Source organism: Eubalaena glacialis, chromosome 15 (assembly GCF_028564815.1).
Source record: "Eubalaena glacialis isolate mEubGla1 chromosome 15, mEubGla1.1.hap2.+ XY, whole genome shotgun sequence".
NCBI classification, from domain to species: domain Eukaryota; kingdom Metazoa; phylum Chordata; class Mammalia; order Artiodactyla; family Balaenidae; genus Eubalaena; species Eubalaena glacialis.
The window spans coordinates 85,754,451-85,771,542 of NC_083730.1; the positions used below are offsets into that span (position 1 = coordinate 85,754,451).

Sequence of the window (17,092 nt, forward strand, 5' to 3'; positions counted from 1 at the left end):
GGGGCTCCTGGAAGCAGAGACTAGGAAGCCTGGGTGCCTGTAGCAACCAGCACTCTTTGGGTTATACCATACAACCCTTCTGAGTAGGAAAGAATAGGGCAGGCTTTCTGGAAGAGAAAGACTGGGGCCACCAGGCCCTTTCTGATGCAAACTGACCTGCTTTTGACTTAACAAGATAACCACAGACAATGGATGTGCTGGGCCTTGGCTCCTCCTTATGCCAACTTCTCTCAAAGAGCTTTATTAGTTAACACTGGATTCAGGCCCCACTGCTCCCCAGAATGGGGCATTAATAATTAGAAACTCCATCTATAACTGTGACTAAAAATACCAACACTGTGACAATAAAGCAGAGGCAGGCATCAGGAAAGAATCACCAACCACAGGCCAGTAGAGGGAGAGTAACATGGCATGGAGCAGCTCGGGCTGCTGTTGTAGGGAACCCAGCAGTCTCAAGGGTCCCTCCTGGCCATAGGTAAGGACCCCTGCAACCAGGCATCAATGCACCTTAGGTCTCCCAAGATCCCTGCCTCTACTCCAGCCCTACCATCTTGTGCCTGCCTGTAAAAACCCATCTGTACTGGGTTGAACTGTGTCTCGCAAAAAGCTATGTTCAGGGAATTCCCTGGTGGTCCAGTGGTTAGGACTCCGTGCTTTCATTGCGGGGTCAATCCCTGGTCGGGGAACTAAGAACCCACAAGCCTCAGGTGCGGCCAAGAAAAAAAAAAAAAAGATTAAAAAAAAAAAAAAAGCTATGTTCAAGTCCTAATCCCTGGTACCTGTGAATGTGACCTTACTCGGGGGGGGGGAAAAAAGGCTTTGCAGATATAATTAGTTAAGAATCTCGAGATGAAATAATCCTGGATTTAGGGTGGACCCTAAATCCAACGACTGGTGTCTTTATAAGAGAACGGAGAGGGAGATTCAAACAGACATAAGGAAGAAGGCCATGGGAAGACAGAGGCAGAGACTGGAGTGACACAGCCACAAGCTAAGGAACACCAGGAACCACCAGCAGCTGGAAGAGCAAGGAAGGATCCTCCCCAGAGCTTTCCAGGGGAGGACAGCCCTGCCAACACCTTGACTTCTGACTTCTGACCTCTGGAACTGTTAGAGAATAAATTTCTGTTGTTTCAATCCACCAAGTTTGTGGTCATTTGTTACGGCAGTCACAGGAAACTAACAGACCACACTTGCCATAGTGCATCATGATTAAAAGCTTATTAGCGGGATTTCCCTGGTGGGCCAGTGGGTAAGACTCTGCACTCCCAATGCAGGGGGCCTGGGTTCGATCCCTGGTCAGGGAACTAGATCTTGCGTGCATGCTGCAACTAAGAGTTCACATGCTGCAACTAAAGATCCCGCATGCCGCAACTAAGACCCGGGGCAGCCAAAAGAAATAATAAAATAAATAAATGTTTTTTTTAAAAAAAAGCTTATTAACTACATGATTTGGGCGAGTCACCACATCTCTCTGAGTCTCAGTTTCCCGTCTAAGAAATGGAATAATAACAGTCCCCACCTTGCCAGCATCATAATACATGGAAGGTATTTGGCATGTGGAAAATGCGCAACAAATGTTAGCCGATCCCTTTTGGCTTATGCCATACTTCCTGTTGGGATACACAGTCCCCATCCTCTGTTTGCAGAATTCATCCATTTAACAAGTTCTAAGCATAGGGAAAAAATTTTAAGTTTATTTAATTTTGAAGGGCAGTTTAAAAGCTGATTTAGCTGCATAACTAGTGGGGATAAAAATGTGATTCAGGGACCCAGAAGTCAGTTTTAGGCTAAATGGAACCCCAAGTGGCATGGATCAACCCACCCATTTTTCAAGTCTAGGGTTTGCACAGGTGTCTGGAACTCAGATCTCTGGCCCCTCACTGCTCTCCTTCGTTCTCCTGAGGTGGTACCAGCAGCGGACTCAGAATAACACGTAGCTTGTTTGGCTCCTTAGGTGACAGGATTCATCCCTGTATCAACCCTCTATCCATTCACAGCCCAGCAAAAATACCAAACACAGGGCTCAGTATTACATGCAGCCCCCAGTAGAAGAGCCTTGGTGACTTCTGGAGGCCTGACCCCCTGGCCAGGCTGCATCTGGTTGTTCCCTGTTTTCTGTGCTCTGGGTCATCTTCAGGGTGTGAGAAAGCCAGGTTGCAGCCCTCCCACTGGCTTCCCGCCTTTTGGCTCCTCTGAAGCAGGAGGGGTGTGAAGATTTGTAAAAAGCTGACAGTGCTGGAGGTCTGGGCTCTACGCCTCACTGTTTTGCAAAAGAGCAAGACCCAGAAAGGGCAACTTAGATAAGCAGGTGTGTTCTGGGGTCCAGACCTGATGACCCCAAGGGAGAAAAGCTGTACACACCTTCCTTTCACAGTCATGGGTTTCACAGACTCTCACACTTGACCCTAAATGGGCCTGTTCTCACTCCACGGTGTCTGAAATAATAATATCAGCTCTAGCTCACTGAGCACTTAAAGGCCCTGTGCTAAGGCTTTCTTTACCCATGTCACCTCACTAATTCAATGAGGCATGATTCTTACTATCCCCATTTGACTGCATTCCCCCAGAGCAGTCAGCTGGTTAATGGATGGTACAGGGGGTCAGCCTGGCTCCACAACCTTTGATCTTAAAAGATAACACCTGTTTGGGGCGATGTACTCTTAATTTAGCATTATTTTCTTTCCTATTTGGGTTTTGATGAAAGAACAATACAATTGATTTCTTTTTTAGTGGGTTGTTTTTTTTTTTAAGTAACAGCTGAAAGCAGTGACCCCTCACTGTCTCTTCCAGCCCCTTAATTCCATTCTGCCCCACAATTCTATGTGGCTCATAATTCTATGCAGTCCCATAATTCCATGCAGCCCCATAATTCCATGTAGACCCACAATCCTATGTGGCCCCATAATTCTATGCAGTCCCATAATTCCATGCAGCCCCATAATTCCATGCAGACCCACAATTCCATGTGGCCTCACAATTCCATCAGTCCCATAATTCTGTGAGGCCCCATAATTCCACGCAATAAATAAGAAAGGTGGCTGTCTATAGTGAGCTGACATTTCCACCCCTAGCTGACACTCTGGCAGCCAGAAGAGCATGGAATGATAGGAAAGAGAGCCTGGCATTATCTTAATTAACAAGGACAGCTGCAGAATCACCTTGCAAAAGCATATCTGACAAAGACCCTCCCACTTCCTATCTTGGTGGTCACTGCGCACTTAGGCCCAAGCCTTCACAACCTTGTAATGCATCTGGTTATTTTCAAGTCATTTACAAATGATTAGAGGAATGGCCTCATGCCCTCCTTCCCTCCCATCAGGAGCCTCAGCTCTCTGGAGTTCTAGCTGAAAGTATAGACTCCTCTAGGAGGGACAGCATGCAGGGCAACTCCCATCTCACTAGGAATTACTTTGTCCACCGATTAATGATTGCCAATCCAAGAGATAAAAGGGGAAAAAAACAATGCAATGAATTGAATAGTGAGCCCCTCAAAATTCAAGTGCATCTAAAACCTCATAATGTGACCTTATTGGGAAATGGGTCATACTGGGTTAGAGTGGGCCCTAATCCACAGACATCGTCCTTATGAGAAGAGAAGACACACAGAAACACACAGAGAACACAGACTGCCAATGTAAAGACTGTGGCAGAGACTGGAGGGATGTAGCTACAAGCCAAGGAGCTCCAAGGATTGCCAGCAACCAAGAAAAACTGGAAGAGACAAGGAAAGATCCTCCCCCAGAGCCTTCAGAGTGAGCATGGCCTTGATTTCAGACTTCTGGCTTCCAGAACTGTGAGACAATAAACTTCTGTTGTTTTAAGCCAGTTTGTGGTACTCTGTTACAGCAGCTTTAGGAAACTAATACAGACGGTAATCGTTAACCTAAAACAGGGATGGGGGAAGCTGAAAGGTGGTGAAAGAGCATGGGAAGGGTGGGGAGCTGGTCAAAGCCAGTCTGACTCTCCTTTGCCTGTTACCTAAGCACACCTAATTTTTCTCCAAGGACTTACTAGGAGAGCTAAGTGTTCATTACCTCATTGTCCCACAAAATAATTCAGTGACCTAGGTCCCTGTTATTATCCCCATTTTACAGTGAGAATACTCAGATTTCAATCAGTTATGCACTTAAGAATGGCCAAGGAACCAACAGAATCTGATCCCTGAAAGGACAAAGCACATTTAGTCTAATATCTTAGATTTACATACAGGTAAACAGAAAGGTGGTGTGACTTGCCCAAGGCCACACAGCAAATAGCTAAGAACAGAAACTGAAATTGAATTCAAGCATCTCTCGTGTCCTGATTTCTTGTTTTTCCCATTACACACAAGCCAGTATCCTGCACCCTCCGCAGAATAATTGTCTTAAAAGAAGGGAGTCACTTAAGGCATCTTAATGCCAAATCCCAAAGAGTTTCACAAAAATGGGGAAGGAAATGGCTTTCTTAGAGTCTTACAGGATGCTGGCATCTCCTTTCCTGTCAAAAAGCAAAAAAGTAGATGGTCGTTTTGACTTGAATTTAAATCAAGACCCCCCCCCACCCCCAGTCAAGTTTTCAAGGTCCGACTGAGCTCACTTGGTCTTGCTTAAACCATAGGGTCACTGAGGTACTCTCATTAGCATGACTGCAAGGAAAAACTCAACTTTCAAAAGTCCTGCCCACAAAAAGGAGTAAACTAGAACTATAGAAACAGACACAAAAAAGCAAGCTTTAAGGGACAAAAGCAAGTATGAACTAATTAAAAACAAATTTATATATGTTTGTATACATAGGAGTGAGGGGAAAGCTCCAGAAGTACATTCAGTCAGTGATTAACAAAGGTTATTTTCCAGGATGTGAGAATTGAGGAAGGGGACGTTTTCTATCCTCTAGCCTATAATGTTTAATTTTTTTTTTTTTTTTTACACTTATCATTTAACAACATTACACTTAAAACTCTTTTTTTTTCTTTTGGCCATGTCACGCAGCTTGCAGGATCTCAGTTCCCCAACAGGGACTGAACACAGGCCACAGCAGTGAAAGCCCTGAATCCTAACCACTGGACCACCAGGTAACTCCCTACACTTAAAACTCTTAAATAGATGAAATATCCAGAATCAGTAAACCCATAAAGACAGAAAGCAGACTGTGGGGGAGGGGGAAACGGAGACTGCTGATGGGTACAAGGTTCTGCCTCAGGTGATGAAAAAGTTCTGAACTAGATGGGGTGGTGGTTGCACAGTGCTGTGAATGTACTTAATACCACTAAACTGTACACTTTAAAATGGTTAAAATGGTAAATGTTTCTTCCTTCAAGATTCTAAACTGGTGATCTGGTAATTATAATTAATTAACTAATGAATATGATAAATGTTGTATATAATTTACCACAATTAAAAAACATAGGGACTTCCCTGGTGGTACAGTGGTTAAGAATCCGCCTGACAATGCAGGGGACACAGGTTCGAGCCCTGGTCCGGGAAGATCCCACATGCCGCAGAGCAACTAAGCCCGTGCGCCACGACTACTGAGCCTGCGTTCTAGAGCCCGTGCTCTGCAACAAAGAGAAGCCTCCACAACGAGACGCCCGTGCACCACAACGAAGAGTAGCCTCCGCTCGCCACAACTAGAGACAGCCCACGCAGCAATGAAGACACAACGCAACCAAAAATAAATAAATTAAAAAAAACAAAACAAAAAACCATACGTTACAGATGAAAGGAAAAAATGGGTTTTTGATAAAAGCTAAAACCTAGCCATCTGGAGACTGACTTATTTTGGGGACTGTCTCTAATCCCAGGGGCTCTGGTTACCATGAGCCACCATTAGCAGCAGTCTCTGAGGTCCCAGAGAAAGAGAGAGAAGGAAAGAAGACATCATCTTTTTGCAACACAAGCCAAAGATCATAACTGATCAACCGTCAAGGGTGAACCACCACTGGTGAGAAACACAAATCACTCAATGGTAGTGGAGGCAGTGGGCATCGGCTAAGAATTCTGTCTTGGACCCACATTCCTGAGCTGACTTAGTTCTCAGCCAGTGTAAAAGAAACCCCAACATCTGAGAAGAGTGAACAAAGGGACCTAAGCGTGCAGCCAGGAAGAAGCTGCTCGCTTTCTGTGACAACACTCACTCTAGAGGCCAGTCTTCGGTTCAAAATCTCCTCTGGGTCTCCAGGGACTGGGAGGGACTGGGGCTAATGGCCTGGCCAGAGAGCAAGGAAGTAGCTCTATCTACCTAGTCTGGAAAAGACGAGTGGTCCACTTCCCCCATACAGGCCACACAGCATTCAGAGATGCTAGCAGAGGCTCCAATTTTCCTGGGGCTCTAAGGAGACCTGTCCACCCAGCTTATAAGCTCTTTAGCCTGAAAAAGGCCCTCCTCAGACAAGGCTCAAGACCATAAATATCTCTGGAGACAGGTAAGTTCAATAAGTAAGCTAAATGGTTAGATTATACTAAAAAGAGATGTGTGAGCCAAATGGTAAGTAGACATTAGGGAGACAGTAGGGAGTGGTGGGGACTGGGGTGTATGAGATCACCTGCTACTCACTTCCTGCTGCTTGTAGCCAGTCAGGAACATGAGCCAGGATAGCCAGGATATTTTATATAACTTTCTTGACTTTAATTTATTCTCCTGATTTTTTAATGTTAGCAAGTAATTACAAAAATATGTTCAACACTATACAGGCCAAATGCAATGCCTAGAGGCTGGATTTGGCCCTGGGACTGCCAATTTACAACTTCTGTCCCAGGACCAAACAAATCTGTTGCTTGTTCTGTAAAGGAAGTCCAAACAGTCACCTTATTACCTTCCCCCTAAATTCAGAGTCGCCTCTGAGAAGAGAGAAAATCACTTTCTCTATAGCGGCCAAAAAAGCATAGTCTAGTGTGTGAGCGCATGGACTCCCCCATCGAGCAGTATGTGTGGCCTTGGGCAAGTTACTTAACCTATCTGTACCTCAATTTTCTCATCTGTAAAATGGGGGTAACAAAAGTACCACAGAGGATTGCTAGGAGGTTTAAATGAGTTTATATATGAAAAAGATCTACAACAACAGACAGTAATTGAGATTCATTACCACATATTATCATGAGCTGCCACTGAACCCCATGGTGGCGGTTGGGGAGGATGGAGACTGGGATCCTTGAAATTTGTCTAAGCCCCTACCCCAGGCCTCCTTCACACCATCACAGGGCCTAGGCTGAATCCAGTCTCAGAGGTCGATCAGGTGGGTACAGGTGAGAGATACAAGGGTCTGAGTCCTATCCCTAGAAAGAAATCTGACCAACCAGGAACACTGCACATAAACATAACAAAGTAAAAAAGGCTCTTCACAAGCACAGAACAACATTTCCTCTTCAGATGAATGTGTTTTTTTTTTTAACTCATTTACAACATTTTGGAACCTTAATGCTATTAGTGATTTTATTATTGATGAAAATAGCTTGCTTTCACTTTATAGGATCTTAGAAGAAAAAAGTAGCCACATGACAGAAGTCTAAGGTTTCCTTTAGGAAACCCAATATTTCCTTTAGGAAACCCAAAAACTCCATTCCACAAGATTAGAGGTTCTTATTCTGAGGTCCAGGAACAGGCTCAAGAGTCCAAGACCCCCTGATATTGCACACAAAATTTTGTGTGTATAAGCGTATTTTCACAAAACTCTCAAGAGAGGTCAGCAACCTCCAAAACAGTCAATGAAAAAGACCTATTTGAAAGTAAAGATTTGTTTTGTCGGGACATTCACCACAGAGTTCTTTTACCTGGCAATTTCCCAGAGTTATAAGATTTTAATTTTGTGGCACCTGTAGGGGGTACACCTGCTATATAAAGTAAGACATAACCTGGATTAAAGATCCTGTACACCAGTTCCCTCTGCTGGTGGTACCTGTTAAGCCACCTGATTGGGCCCCAGGTCTCCCCTCCACTAGACCCCAAGAGTTCAGCGCCTGATCACTGAGCACCTCAAGGGCAGCAGAACAGTCTTAATATTTCTAGGTTCCAGGGCCTGATGCAATGTTTTCTAAACAAACAAATATACAAATGAACTAATTAACAACTCCTCGGTTGAGTCTGCAGCCATCAGAGAAGAGACAAATTCAGTTTCCAACCGCAGCGGGCAGCTGGATTCACTTGAGAATCAGACATTGGAGAAGGAAGCCCAAATGTCTCTGAGGCCTCACATCAAAAAGCCTTACCAATGCTGAGACAGGAGGCAGTTCCAAGTAGTGATATCCACACAGGCACTCTGGAGGCTTCATCCCAGCCCTACTATCTACCTGCTCTGTCACCTCAGGCATGTCCCTTAACCTCCCTGAGTCTACATCATCATCGGTTAAGTGCAGATAATACGGGTACCTACCACTTCCCTAGCACTGGTACCTGGCAGGTGGTAAGCTTTCAACAAATGTTATGATTACCACAAGACAAGGCCTCCCAATGTATTTCCTGTTTCTTAAATACATTGCACGTTTGCACTCTGCCTAGAACAGCCTTCCCCATCTGGAGGACTCCTACGCAGTCTCTAAGGCCCAACTCAAATTCCCACTGCATAACTGTCCCAGAGCCCTGGCCCCTGGTGTGGCCAATAAGTGTCCCCTCACACCACTCCCATGCCCTGGGTACACACTGTGGCACTCAATTCCCTGTCTCCTAATTTCTTTTTTGTTTGTTTTTGGCCGCACTGCACGGCTTGCAGGATCTTAGTTCTCAACCAGGAATTGAACCCAGGCCACAGCAGTGAAAGCACCGATTCCTAACCACTGGACCACCAGGGAATTCCCTCCTGATTTCTTTATCTGCCTGCTTCCCATTCCCCCATGGCCAACACAGCTGGTGCTCAATGAGTTTGCTCAATAATTAGGCTCTACTTGGAGACCTCTGAATCCTGGGTGGCCAGGTGGCCCTTAACTGGCCACCTAGAAGACAATCAGGATGTACAACCTGCTCACATGAAACAGAAGCATGCTCCGGGGAAAGCCAGCCCAGAGCAGCAAGTCCTCCTGACCAGGATGGAGGAGTCTGTCCCCAGGCCCAACAACAGCACCACCGGTGCACTGTAGGCAGTAATGCCTACTTCCCTTGAAGCCTCCAATTTTCAACAAGTCCTGAGAGAAAGTTCATTGTCAACTGCAGAGCCAGCTTCCACCATGAGACCCCCCTGCAAGTCTCAACAGTGGCCTCTGCTGGGACACCCTAGATGGGCTTGCTTAGACCAAAGGACCCTCTCCGCACATGGACGTACCCCCAGGACAGTCTGCACCAAGCCCCCCGGAGCTGAGCTGCCCTCAGGAACCTGCTTGTTAAACAGAACCTGCCCGACCCTCCTCAGCTGCCCAGCCCGAGGTGACCCCCTGCCCACCTTCACACCCTCCAGGAGTGCCTGGGGGTCCTCGATGCCCTCAGGAACACACTTCTTGTTCTCCGGGAGGGATTCAAGTTTCTCCACCAGAGCTTTCAGGCCCTTCAGTTCAAACTCGGTGAGGTGGGTCCATTTGGCAGAGACCTCGGTGGCGGGAGAGCCGGTGGGCGTCTTGGGGTAGTCTATGGGCACCGTGGCGGACTTCACGCTGTCTTCTGACTCATTCGACAAAGTCCTTTTGAGGAACCGCATGGCAGGGGCTTTGGGCTTCTTCCCGGGGGCCTCCTGGTCCTCGGAGGGGGTGCTGGTGGGCGAGGCAGGGCCATCGGTGGGAGCTTTGGGCGTCTTATCTGCACCCTCCTCCTCTTCCTCCCCCTCCTCCTCCTTCTCCTCCTCCTGGGGCTGCTGCTCACAGGACTCCTCCTCCATCTCCAGCCAGGAGTCAGATGAGAAGCCGTCTATGCTGGGCTTTCTTGGGGCATCTACGGGGTGGGGAGCAGGGGAGAATGTCACAAGAAAGACTGAGATGAACATCCCAAACTCCCTGTTGGAAGTAACCGGGACCCCCACGCACTACCCCTCCCCTTTACCCTGCAGATCGAGTTCTTTTGACAATTCTAATGGCCTCTGCCTCCCTCAGGCTCTAGAAAGGCTGGGGTCAGTCAGAGCTCTGCTTTTCCCCAGCCGCGTGTACCCTGACAGGTTGCCTCACCTCTCTGAACACACCTGGCATTGTACCTTTCAGTGTCTAAAAATAAGGCAAAAAGAGTACATATTATATGATTCCATTCATATGAAATGTCCAGAACAGGAGGAAATCTATAGAGAATGAAAGTAGATGAGTGGTTGCTTAGGGCTGAGGGCATGGGCGTGGGGTGAGAGGAGGAGGTGGTAGCTCAAGGGTACACAGTTCCTTCTGGGATGATGAAAATGTTCTAAAAATTGACTGTGCTGATGTTTGCACAACCCTGGGAATAGACTAAAAACCACTGAATGGTACACATTAAATGGGTGAATTGTATGATATATAAACTATATCCCAAGAATGCTGTTTCAAAATATAGGTAAAGAATACTTCCCCTGAAGGCTTGTAGTGAGGATTAAATAAGGCATCACAGAGCACAGTTCCTGGCACACAACTAGCACTCAAAAAAGTGAGGTGTCTCCCGAACATCCCCCCTTCTCTTTGGCAGATGGACTGGAGAGGCAGGGGGAAACAGTGGCAAGAAAATTTAAGAAAAAAATGGGCACCAATGACCCAAACATTGCCTCAACATTTCCTCTCAAGCCTGGAATGAAATCGGGAACTTTCTTCTATGGCCCTAAATTTCCAAATGAGAGAAGTGACCCTCAGTTGCCTGGTCCTGGGGACTGCCACAAAATCAAGCCTCTGGTCCCCACGGGAACGCGTAGCTACTGCAACAACAGAGGTTATCACACTACTTCACAGTCATTTCCCATCTCCTACCGGCTGGAAACTTCAGAAGAGCAGGCTGTAGGATTTTGGTATTTTTCAATGCCTGAATCATCTAACAGGAATGGAACTCACAAGAGAACCACCCCCACCCCACCCCACCCCAGCCGACAGAACTGAATTTCCAGGCGGCACTCCCCAGTAAAGACCCCGGGAGAAACATTTCCCCATCACATGTCTGCCCTGAAACCCCTAAAGTCAGGAGGGGAGTCAATGGAAGGAAGGAAGAGGCTTACAGTGTGAAAACAAAAAAGAATCTAAAACTCTTGGAGATTGCAGGAGAAATCGTGCAGACCCTAACGGAGACAGACCAGTCACATTTTTCTATCCCATGATGAGAAAGATGCAGTGAATGAGGCACAGTGACTTTAGCATCCAGGAAAAACCCTTCGGCAGTAACAGCGCAGAGGCAGAGGGGAAGAAGCACGTTCTTCCTACAGATCGCTCTTCGGGGCTGTCACAGCTAGATGCAACTTTAGGGTGGGTGCCTGTGAGTCAAGATTCAAGGACTGAGCCATTTTGGGGGGATGATGTCCCTTTAAGTAATGGCAGCAGGGCAGGGCGTTGCAGCTGTGGCTTATAAACGCTCTCTCCCTGCCTCTGTCAAAACCACCCACTGCTCTGCCAAGCTTGCATCCCCAGCCCTGGTCACCCCTCCCTCTGGCTTTTAGCTGGCCTGGGTTTTGAGGGACTGGCTGCATCTCTTAGGCCTCCTTCTATATAGACAAAAACCTAACCCACAACACAGGAAGAAAAAAGAATCAGCTGGTGGCCAGGGAGGGATTAAAAAAAAGAACCAGGATTCTTTGCTCTGTAGGGAGCCTGTCTCAGCAACCCCACCCCACATCTGCATAGTCAACCAACAAGACCTGGGGGCCACCAAGATGACTCTGTTGGGGTCACAATTTCCTTCCCTTGGACTCTGTATTCCAAGTGGGAAACTGACAAGGATGGCTTCCCCTCCCCTCCTCAAGGGTCTCTAGGAATCTGCTGACACTCAGGCTCAAAAATTCCCAGAACCCAGGACTCCCAAAGCCCCACTGAAAAAAATTATTCCTGCCCCAGCTGAGCCGTCGAGGCGGCCGGACTGCAAGGCTCACTCACCAATAAGCATTGATTCTCTCTGGTATTCCTGAGTGAGGTAGGACCGCTGGGTCACACAGTACACGTATCTCTCCAAGACATACCAGCACATCTCATAGTAGAAGGGGTAACGGAATTTGGGCTGCACCTGAAAGCAAAGATCCAGGTACAGAGGTCAGTTTCTGGACGGCAGAGGGGAAAGGAGGGAGAGAACGGCACTGGGGTCAGGGGAGGGGAAAATTCCTGGGGGTGGGAGTTATTTTCATCATCTTAGCAAGAGCACAAATGATGGGAAGGAAAAATGGGGGTGGGCTGGAGGGAAGTGCTGGAAGGGGCAAGATACCAGCATGCACAAATGAGGAGGAAGAGCGGGTGAAGAGGCCTATGTAAGAGCATCATTTCAAAGGTCCCTGAGCTTTGCGCAGGGAAAGCTGTACGGGGTCCACTTTGTGCTTCTGTGAGATGCAGAGAAACAGAGTTGTCTCCTGACCTGCTGACGGAGGGTGCGGGTACCTGCGGATGTGAGCCCCTGCCTGATTCTAGCTACAACAGGCACAGGCTCCTTGCTGGTTCTCCAAAATTCTACTACCCCTCCCTCCCACCTTGAAAAACAGAAATCAAACCCCAAACCTTACCCATTTGCAGAGACAGGCAGTCAAGCATATCCAGTACCCAAAGAGGGAGGCCGCAGGAGGCGGACCAATGAGGATGGAGGGGGCGTGGCCTCTCCTACCACAGGGGTGGGGCCTCAGAGGGGTCCACCTCCTGCTCCTCCCCTACAACACCTGGCACTTCCAGCCTGTATTTCCACAGATGACTCCCTCTGACACAAGTTCCTGGTGTGACCCTGGACCATCCTAACACTGGGGGACACAACCCCGAGTCTGGAGCAGCAGTCCAGCTGGAGATTCCCTTTTGGCTGTTTCTTACAGGGGAGGAAGTATAGGTGCAGAGAGCTTTGTGCATCAGAGCTGTGAAAGGCCCAGCCCCAGGGGGATTCTGATGGGTGGCAGCATGGGGTCTACACCGATGAGATGGCAGCAAGAGATAGGGAGGAAGAAATACCACTGATGGCCCTGGCACAGAAGAGCCTTCCAGAAACTACATCCCGAGCAGGCAAGGGTGGTGGGAGGTGGTCCCTGTCTCCCATGTCTGGGCCCTCTTCTGCAAGGCTACACATGGATCCCACATGTCCACACTCACTCCTGGACCCTCTCACCAAGGGTGGGTCTGCCTTGAGGAACCTGTGCAGGAGCCAGACACCCCTCCTCATCTCTCCTGTCCTCCAGGAACTCAGGGAGTTGGATGTCAAGGAAGCACACTCTCCCACCTTGCTTTGCTCACAACCAACAGGCGACATTCTACATCTGGGAGGAAGGCGAATTGAATACAAGCTGACCTAGGTGCTCCATCTGCCCTAAAATACTATTTTCCTGCGTCTCTCAGTGCCCACCTGGAAAAGGCCCCCACCCTGCCCTCTGAGAGTCTCAGCTCCAGTTCCCCATCCACCCCAGGCCCCACTGACTCAGTTTCCAGCTGCAAGGCCTTTTTCCCACACTGAGGGAGCCTCGCTTCTCCCATCTGCGTCCTGGGTCCATTTGACCTCCCTGCCTCTGGTGGATGGTGTGCTTTGGAATGAGATCCTGGCCGCCACATGCTTTTGAGCTCTTCGGGGGGATGCATGGAGTTGGGAACATCATCTAGCGGTTTCCTTGGCTCCAGCTACTTTCCCGAGAACCCCAGTTTTATCGCTGGGAGAGTATTAATCTTTTTTCAGTCATTGGATCAGTGTCCTCCAGAGTCTGAAAAGGAGAAAAAGGCTCTTTGGCCTGAGGCAGACCCTGTCCTCCTGTGAAGAGAGTTTGGGGAGGGGGCAGTTCTCAGCCCCACCCCCACTCCAGAACAAGGGCCAAGCAATTTTGAAACAAATCATCAAAACCTACAGAGCAGGCTGAGGACAGGTAGGCCTGCCTCTTCTCAGACCCTCACTCACATCTCCTGACTCGATTGGTAAAACACTCAAGTTGCTTTTGACTTTTCAAATTTGGGAAACCGTCTGAGCCACTCTGCCCTGATGGGCACCATGGCGCCTGAGAATCTTTCTAGGTTAGGAAAAAAAAAATTTTTTTTTTTTTTTTGGCTGTAGTTCAGGAGAGGAAGATAAGTCTCCCCTCACTGTTGCTGAACCCAAGGGAAACCAGCTGGGTGAAAACAAATGATGAAGGAATTCAAATTCTTTTTCGTTTTATTTATTTTTTTTTTTTTTTCCAAGAGAGCACCACAGGGAACAAAACTTGCAAAGAATTGACTTACAAACGGGTTGTCGCCTTCCACCCTTCGCCTTCAAAAGGTTTCAGCCACATGCCTGGGAACATTAAACACACGATTGCTCAACATTATTTGTTGACAGCTTCGGAGCCTCATCAAATTGAGTTGTTCACCGAAAGGCAAGGCAGTCAGAAAGCAGGCCATGCTCCCAGCCTGGGGGTGGGTAATCAATCTATCAGCGGGTCTCAAGGGGTCAGTTTGAGTTCCCCAAGGTCCATTTGAGTGGCACCTGGCCTAAGCCCTTCCTCTTGGAGCTGAGTGACCTCAGGAGATCAGAACCAAAGATGTTTTGGTGCATCTACAGCTCCCAGGTCTCAAGGACTTGAAAAACTAAAATAGGGTGGGTGGGAAGTGTCTTAAAATTTGTTTTTCTCCTGGAAAAAAAAAAAAAAAAAAAGTCAATGGAAGAAAAAAAATCCAATGGTAGGGGAAAGGTGAGAGGAAGGGTAAATTATTTGCAATTTCCAAATAGATTCACTGGCTGAGAGGGAATAGGGCATGTTGGCATTACCTTTCCTGAGAAGGCTGCTTTCACTAGAGCCATTAGGGAAAAAAAAAAAAAAGATAAATATAAGAGAGACGGCAGTTTAATGATCAATTGGACCATTCCTATCCCTTATCAAGCTAACTGGAGTTAAAAATATGTAGTGAGAGTTGTCGAGATGTTATCTTCAAATAATAAACATGCAACACAACCATTCTTTGGTGTATCTCTTCACCCCTCTGCTTACCTTTAGAATGAGAAGGGAAAGATTTAATCTACAAAAGGGGGTCAGGAAATGAAAAACCCCCCAGTCCCAGAATGCCTGCACCTGTGCGTGCTTGCCTTATGGACAGCAGGGTAAAATCACCTATCATGCAGCCCAGAAAAATTCAAATCATGAGAGCAAGACATGCTTCCTACACATAGGAGAACATTGGGGTTCCCCTGGTCTCCATGGGGAGGTCCCCCACCTTGGGTCACAAAAGCAAATTCATCTCTCTAAAACAAACCCACACCATGGGGCTTAGAGACTGACAGTTTCCTCTGTCCCACCCTCAGCATTTGGTTTCCAAGCAAAGCCATGTTTTAGGACTCTTGAAAAACTATTTTTAAATGGCCATAACCTTCTTAAGAAAGCTCGCAGTGATATAAAGAATTAAGTTGTAGCGAGCTGACAAGGAGCCCTGGCATTTTATCTGGCTTCCAGTGCTCTCTCTCCCCAGCATCTTTTGTCTGCCTTGGCTCCTAAGACATAAACAATTGGGCCTTGTAGCCAAGCCCTCTCCAAAGACCAAAAATCAAAGCAGATTAAACAGCCTGCCACTGGTTCCCGCTCAGCCTGCCCGCCTGCCCCCCGCCCATCCACCTGCTTCAGGAAACCAGATGGGGTGCCCACTGAGACAACAGGGACAGTGGGCCTTGGGGGAGGGAGCGCTGCCATACTCGTGTCCACGTGGTTGCCATATTCCATGGCAGCTCAGCATGGTGCTCGGGGTTCTACTCCATTACCCTCCCTCCCACCTCCCGCAGACGGGGGAGGGGATCTGGGCTCCTAACGGAATGATGGGGCCCAAATCCACTGAGATGTATGATCCAGATTCCCTGGGGGAGGGGGACGGCTGCCAAGTGAGTTCCTGAAGCCTTTAGAAATCCCAGCCTGACTCTGGCTTTCAGGAATTGCCTGGAAAGTTGTGGGCTTGACTTTTTTCTCCTTTTCTATCCCACACCTACTTGTCTGCTCACAAACAAACTGGCCCATTCTTCAGGGCTGGCCAAAGAATAGTTGGCCAGAGTCCCAGACAACACTTGACCCAGATGATAAGATGACCACTCACACCCAAATGGTGCCTTTCTCTAGAACGCCACAGGGCAGCATCCCCCAAACCAGGGCTGGGATTGGCCTCCCCGCCAGACCCGGAAAGGGATGGTAGGCAGGCAACAGAAAAGAGAGGCACAAAAATCCACAAAGCAAGACCCAGTCTCTGCAGATCTGGGCATCCCAGCAGCAAACTGGCTTATCTGAAGAATGTACATTTGACCTTGTTAACACACCTACCTGCCCACTGAATATGGTTCAAAGTGGTCCCCAGGAAACCCTTGGATGAGGTCCCTCAACACTGGGGCTATTAAAAAGGTCAGATGCATACACAGTGGCTAAGACTTTGACTCATGTATGTGATTCCATGCAGACCAAGGCCTGGAAACAAGACCAAGAAAGGCACGAACCCTGGGCACAGAGCATCTGCTTCTATGAGATGTTTCTTTAGGGTCCAGGCATGACAACCCTCTCTGGGAAAAAAGTCAACTCCAAGGCAAAGCCCAAGAAGACCAGGTGTGGTCTATCCATACAATGGAATATGATTAAGCCATAAAAAGGAACAAAGCACTGACAAATACCACAACGCAGATGAACTTTGAAGACACGATGTTAAGTGAAAGAAGCCAGACCAAAAGGACATTTTATATGATTCCATTTATATAAAATATCCAGAACAGGCAAATCCATAGAGATAGAAAGCAGATCAGTGACTGCCAGAGGCTGGGGAGGGGGGAATGGGGAGTGACTGCTACTGAGTATGGGGTTTCTTTTTGGGGTGAAGAGAATGTCTTAGAATTAGAAGTGATGGCTGCACAACACTGTGAATGTGGTCAATGCCACTGAGTTGTGCACTTTGTGTCTGTGGGTTATGTCTCACTTTAAAAAACAGAGAGAGAAGAAATATTTGAAAAACTGTAAGAGAAAAGAAGACGTAGGCCCTTTTTGCCCCAGTTTCCCACTCTCAGACCTGTCTCAAATGCCTGGGGACACTGGGTCAAGTTCCAACAAGGAAGAGCCAGTGCTCTTCAGAGGAACCTCATGGAATGGAACAGAGCACAG

The 17,092-nt window shown here is 47.7% G+C and overlaps 1 protein-coding gene across 7 annotated transcripts in view; it reads right to left on the reverse strand.

Moving 5' to 3' along the window:
* Positions 1–17,092, reverse strand: part of KDM2B (lysine demethylase 2B) — a 120,776-nt gene that overhangs the window by 56,554 nt on the left and 47,130 nt on the right. For all 7 annotated transcript variants that reach the window (XM_061170531.1, XM_061170533.1, XM_061170532.1 and 4 more), the window contains 2 exons: positions 11,925–12,051; positions 9,347–9,828 (listed from right to left, as the gene is read on the reverse strand). In XM_061170531.1, coding sequence (XP_061026514.1) covers positions 9,347–9,828; positions 11,925–12,051 — 609 coding nt within the window. The remainder of the gene's footprint in view (positions 1–9,346; positions 9,829–11,924; positions 12,052–17,092) is intronic.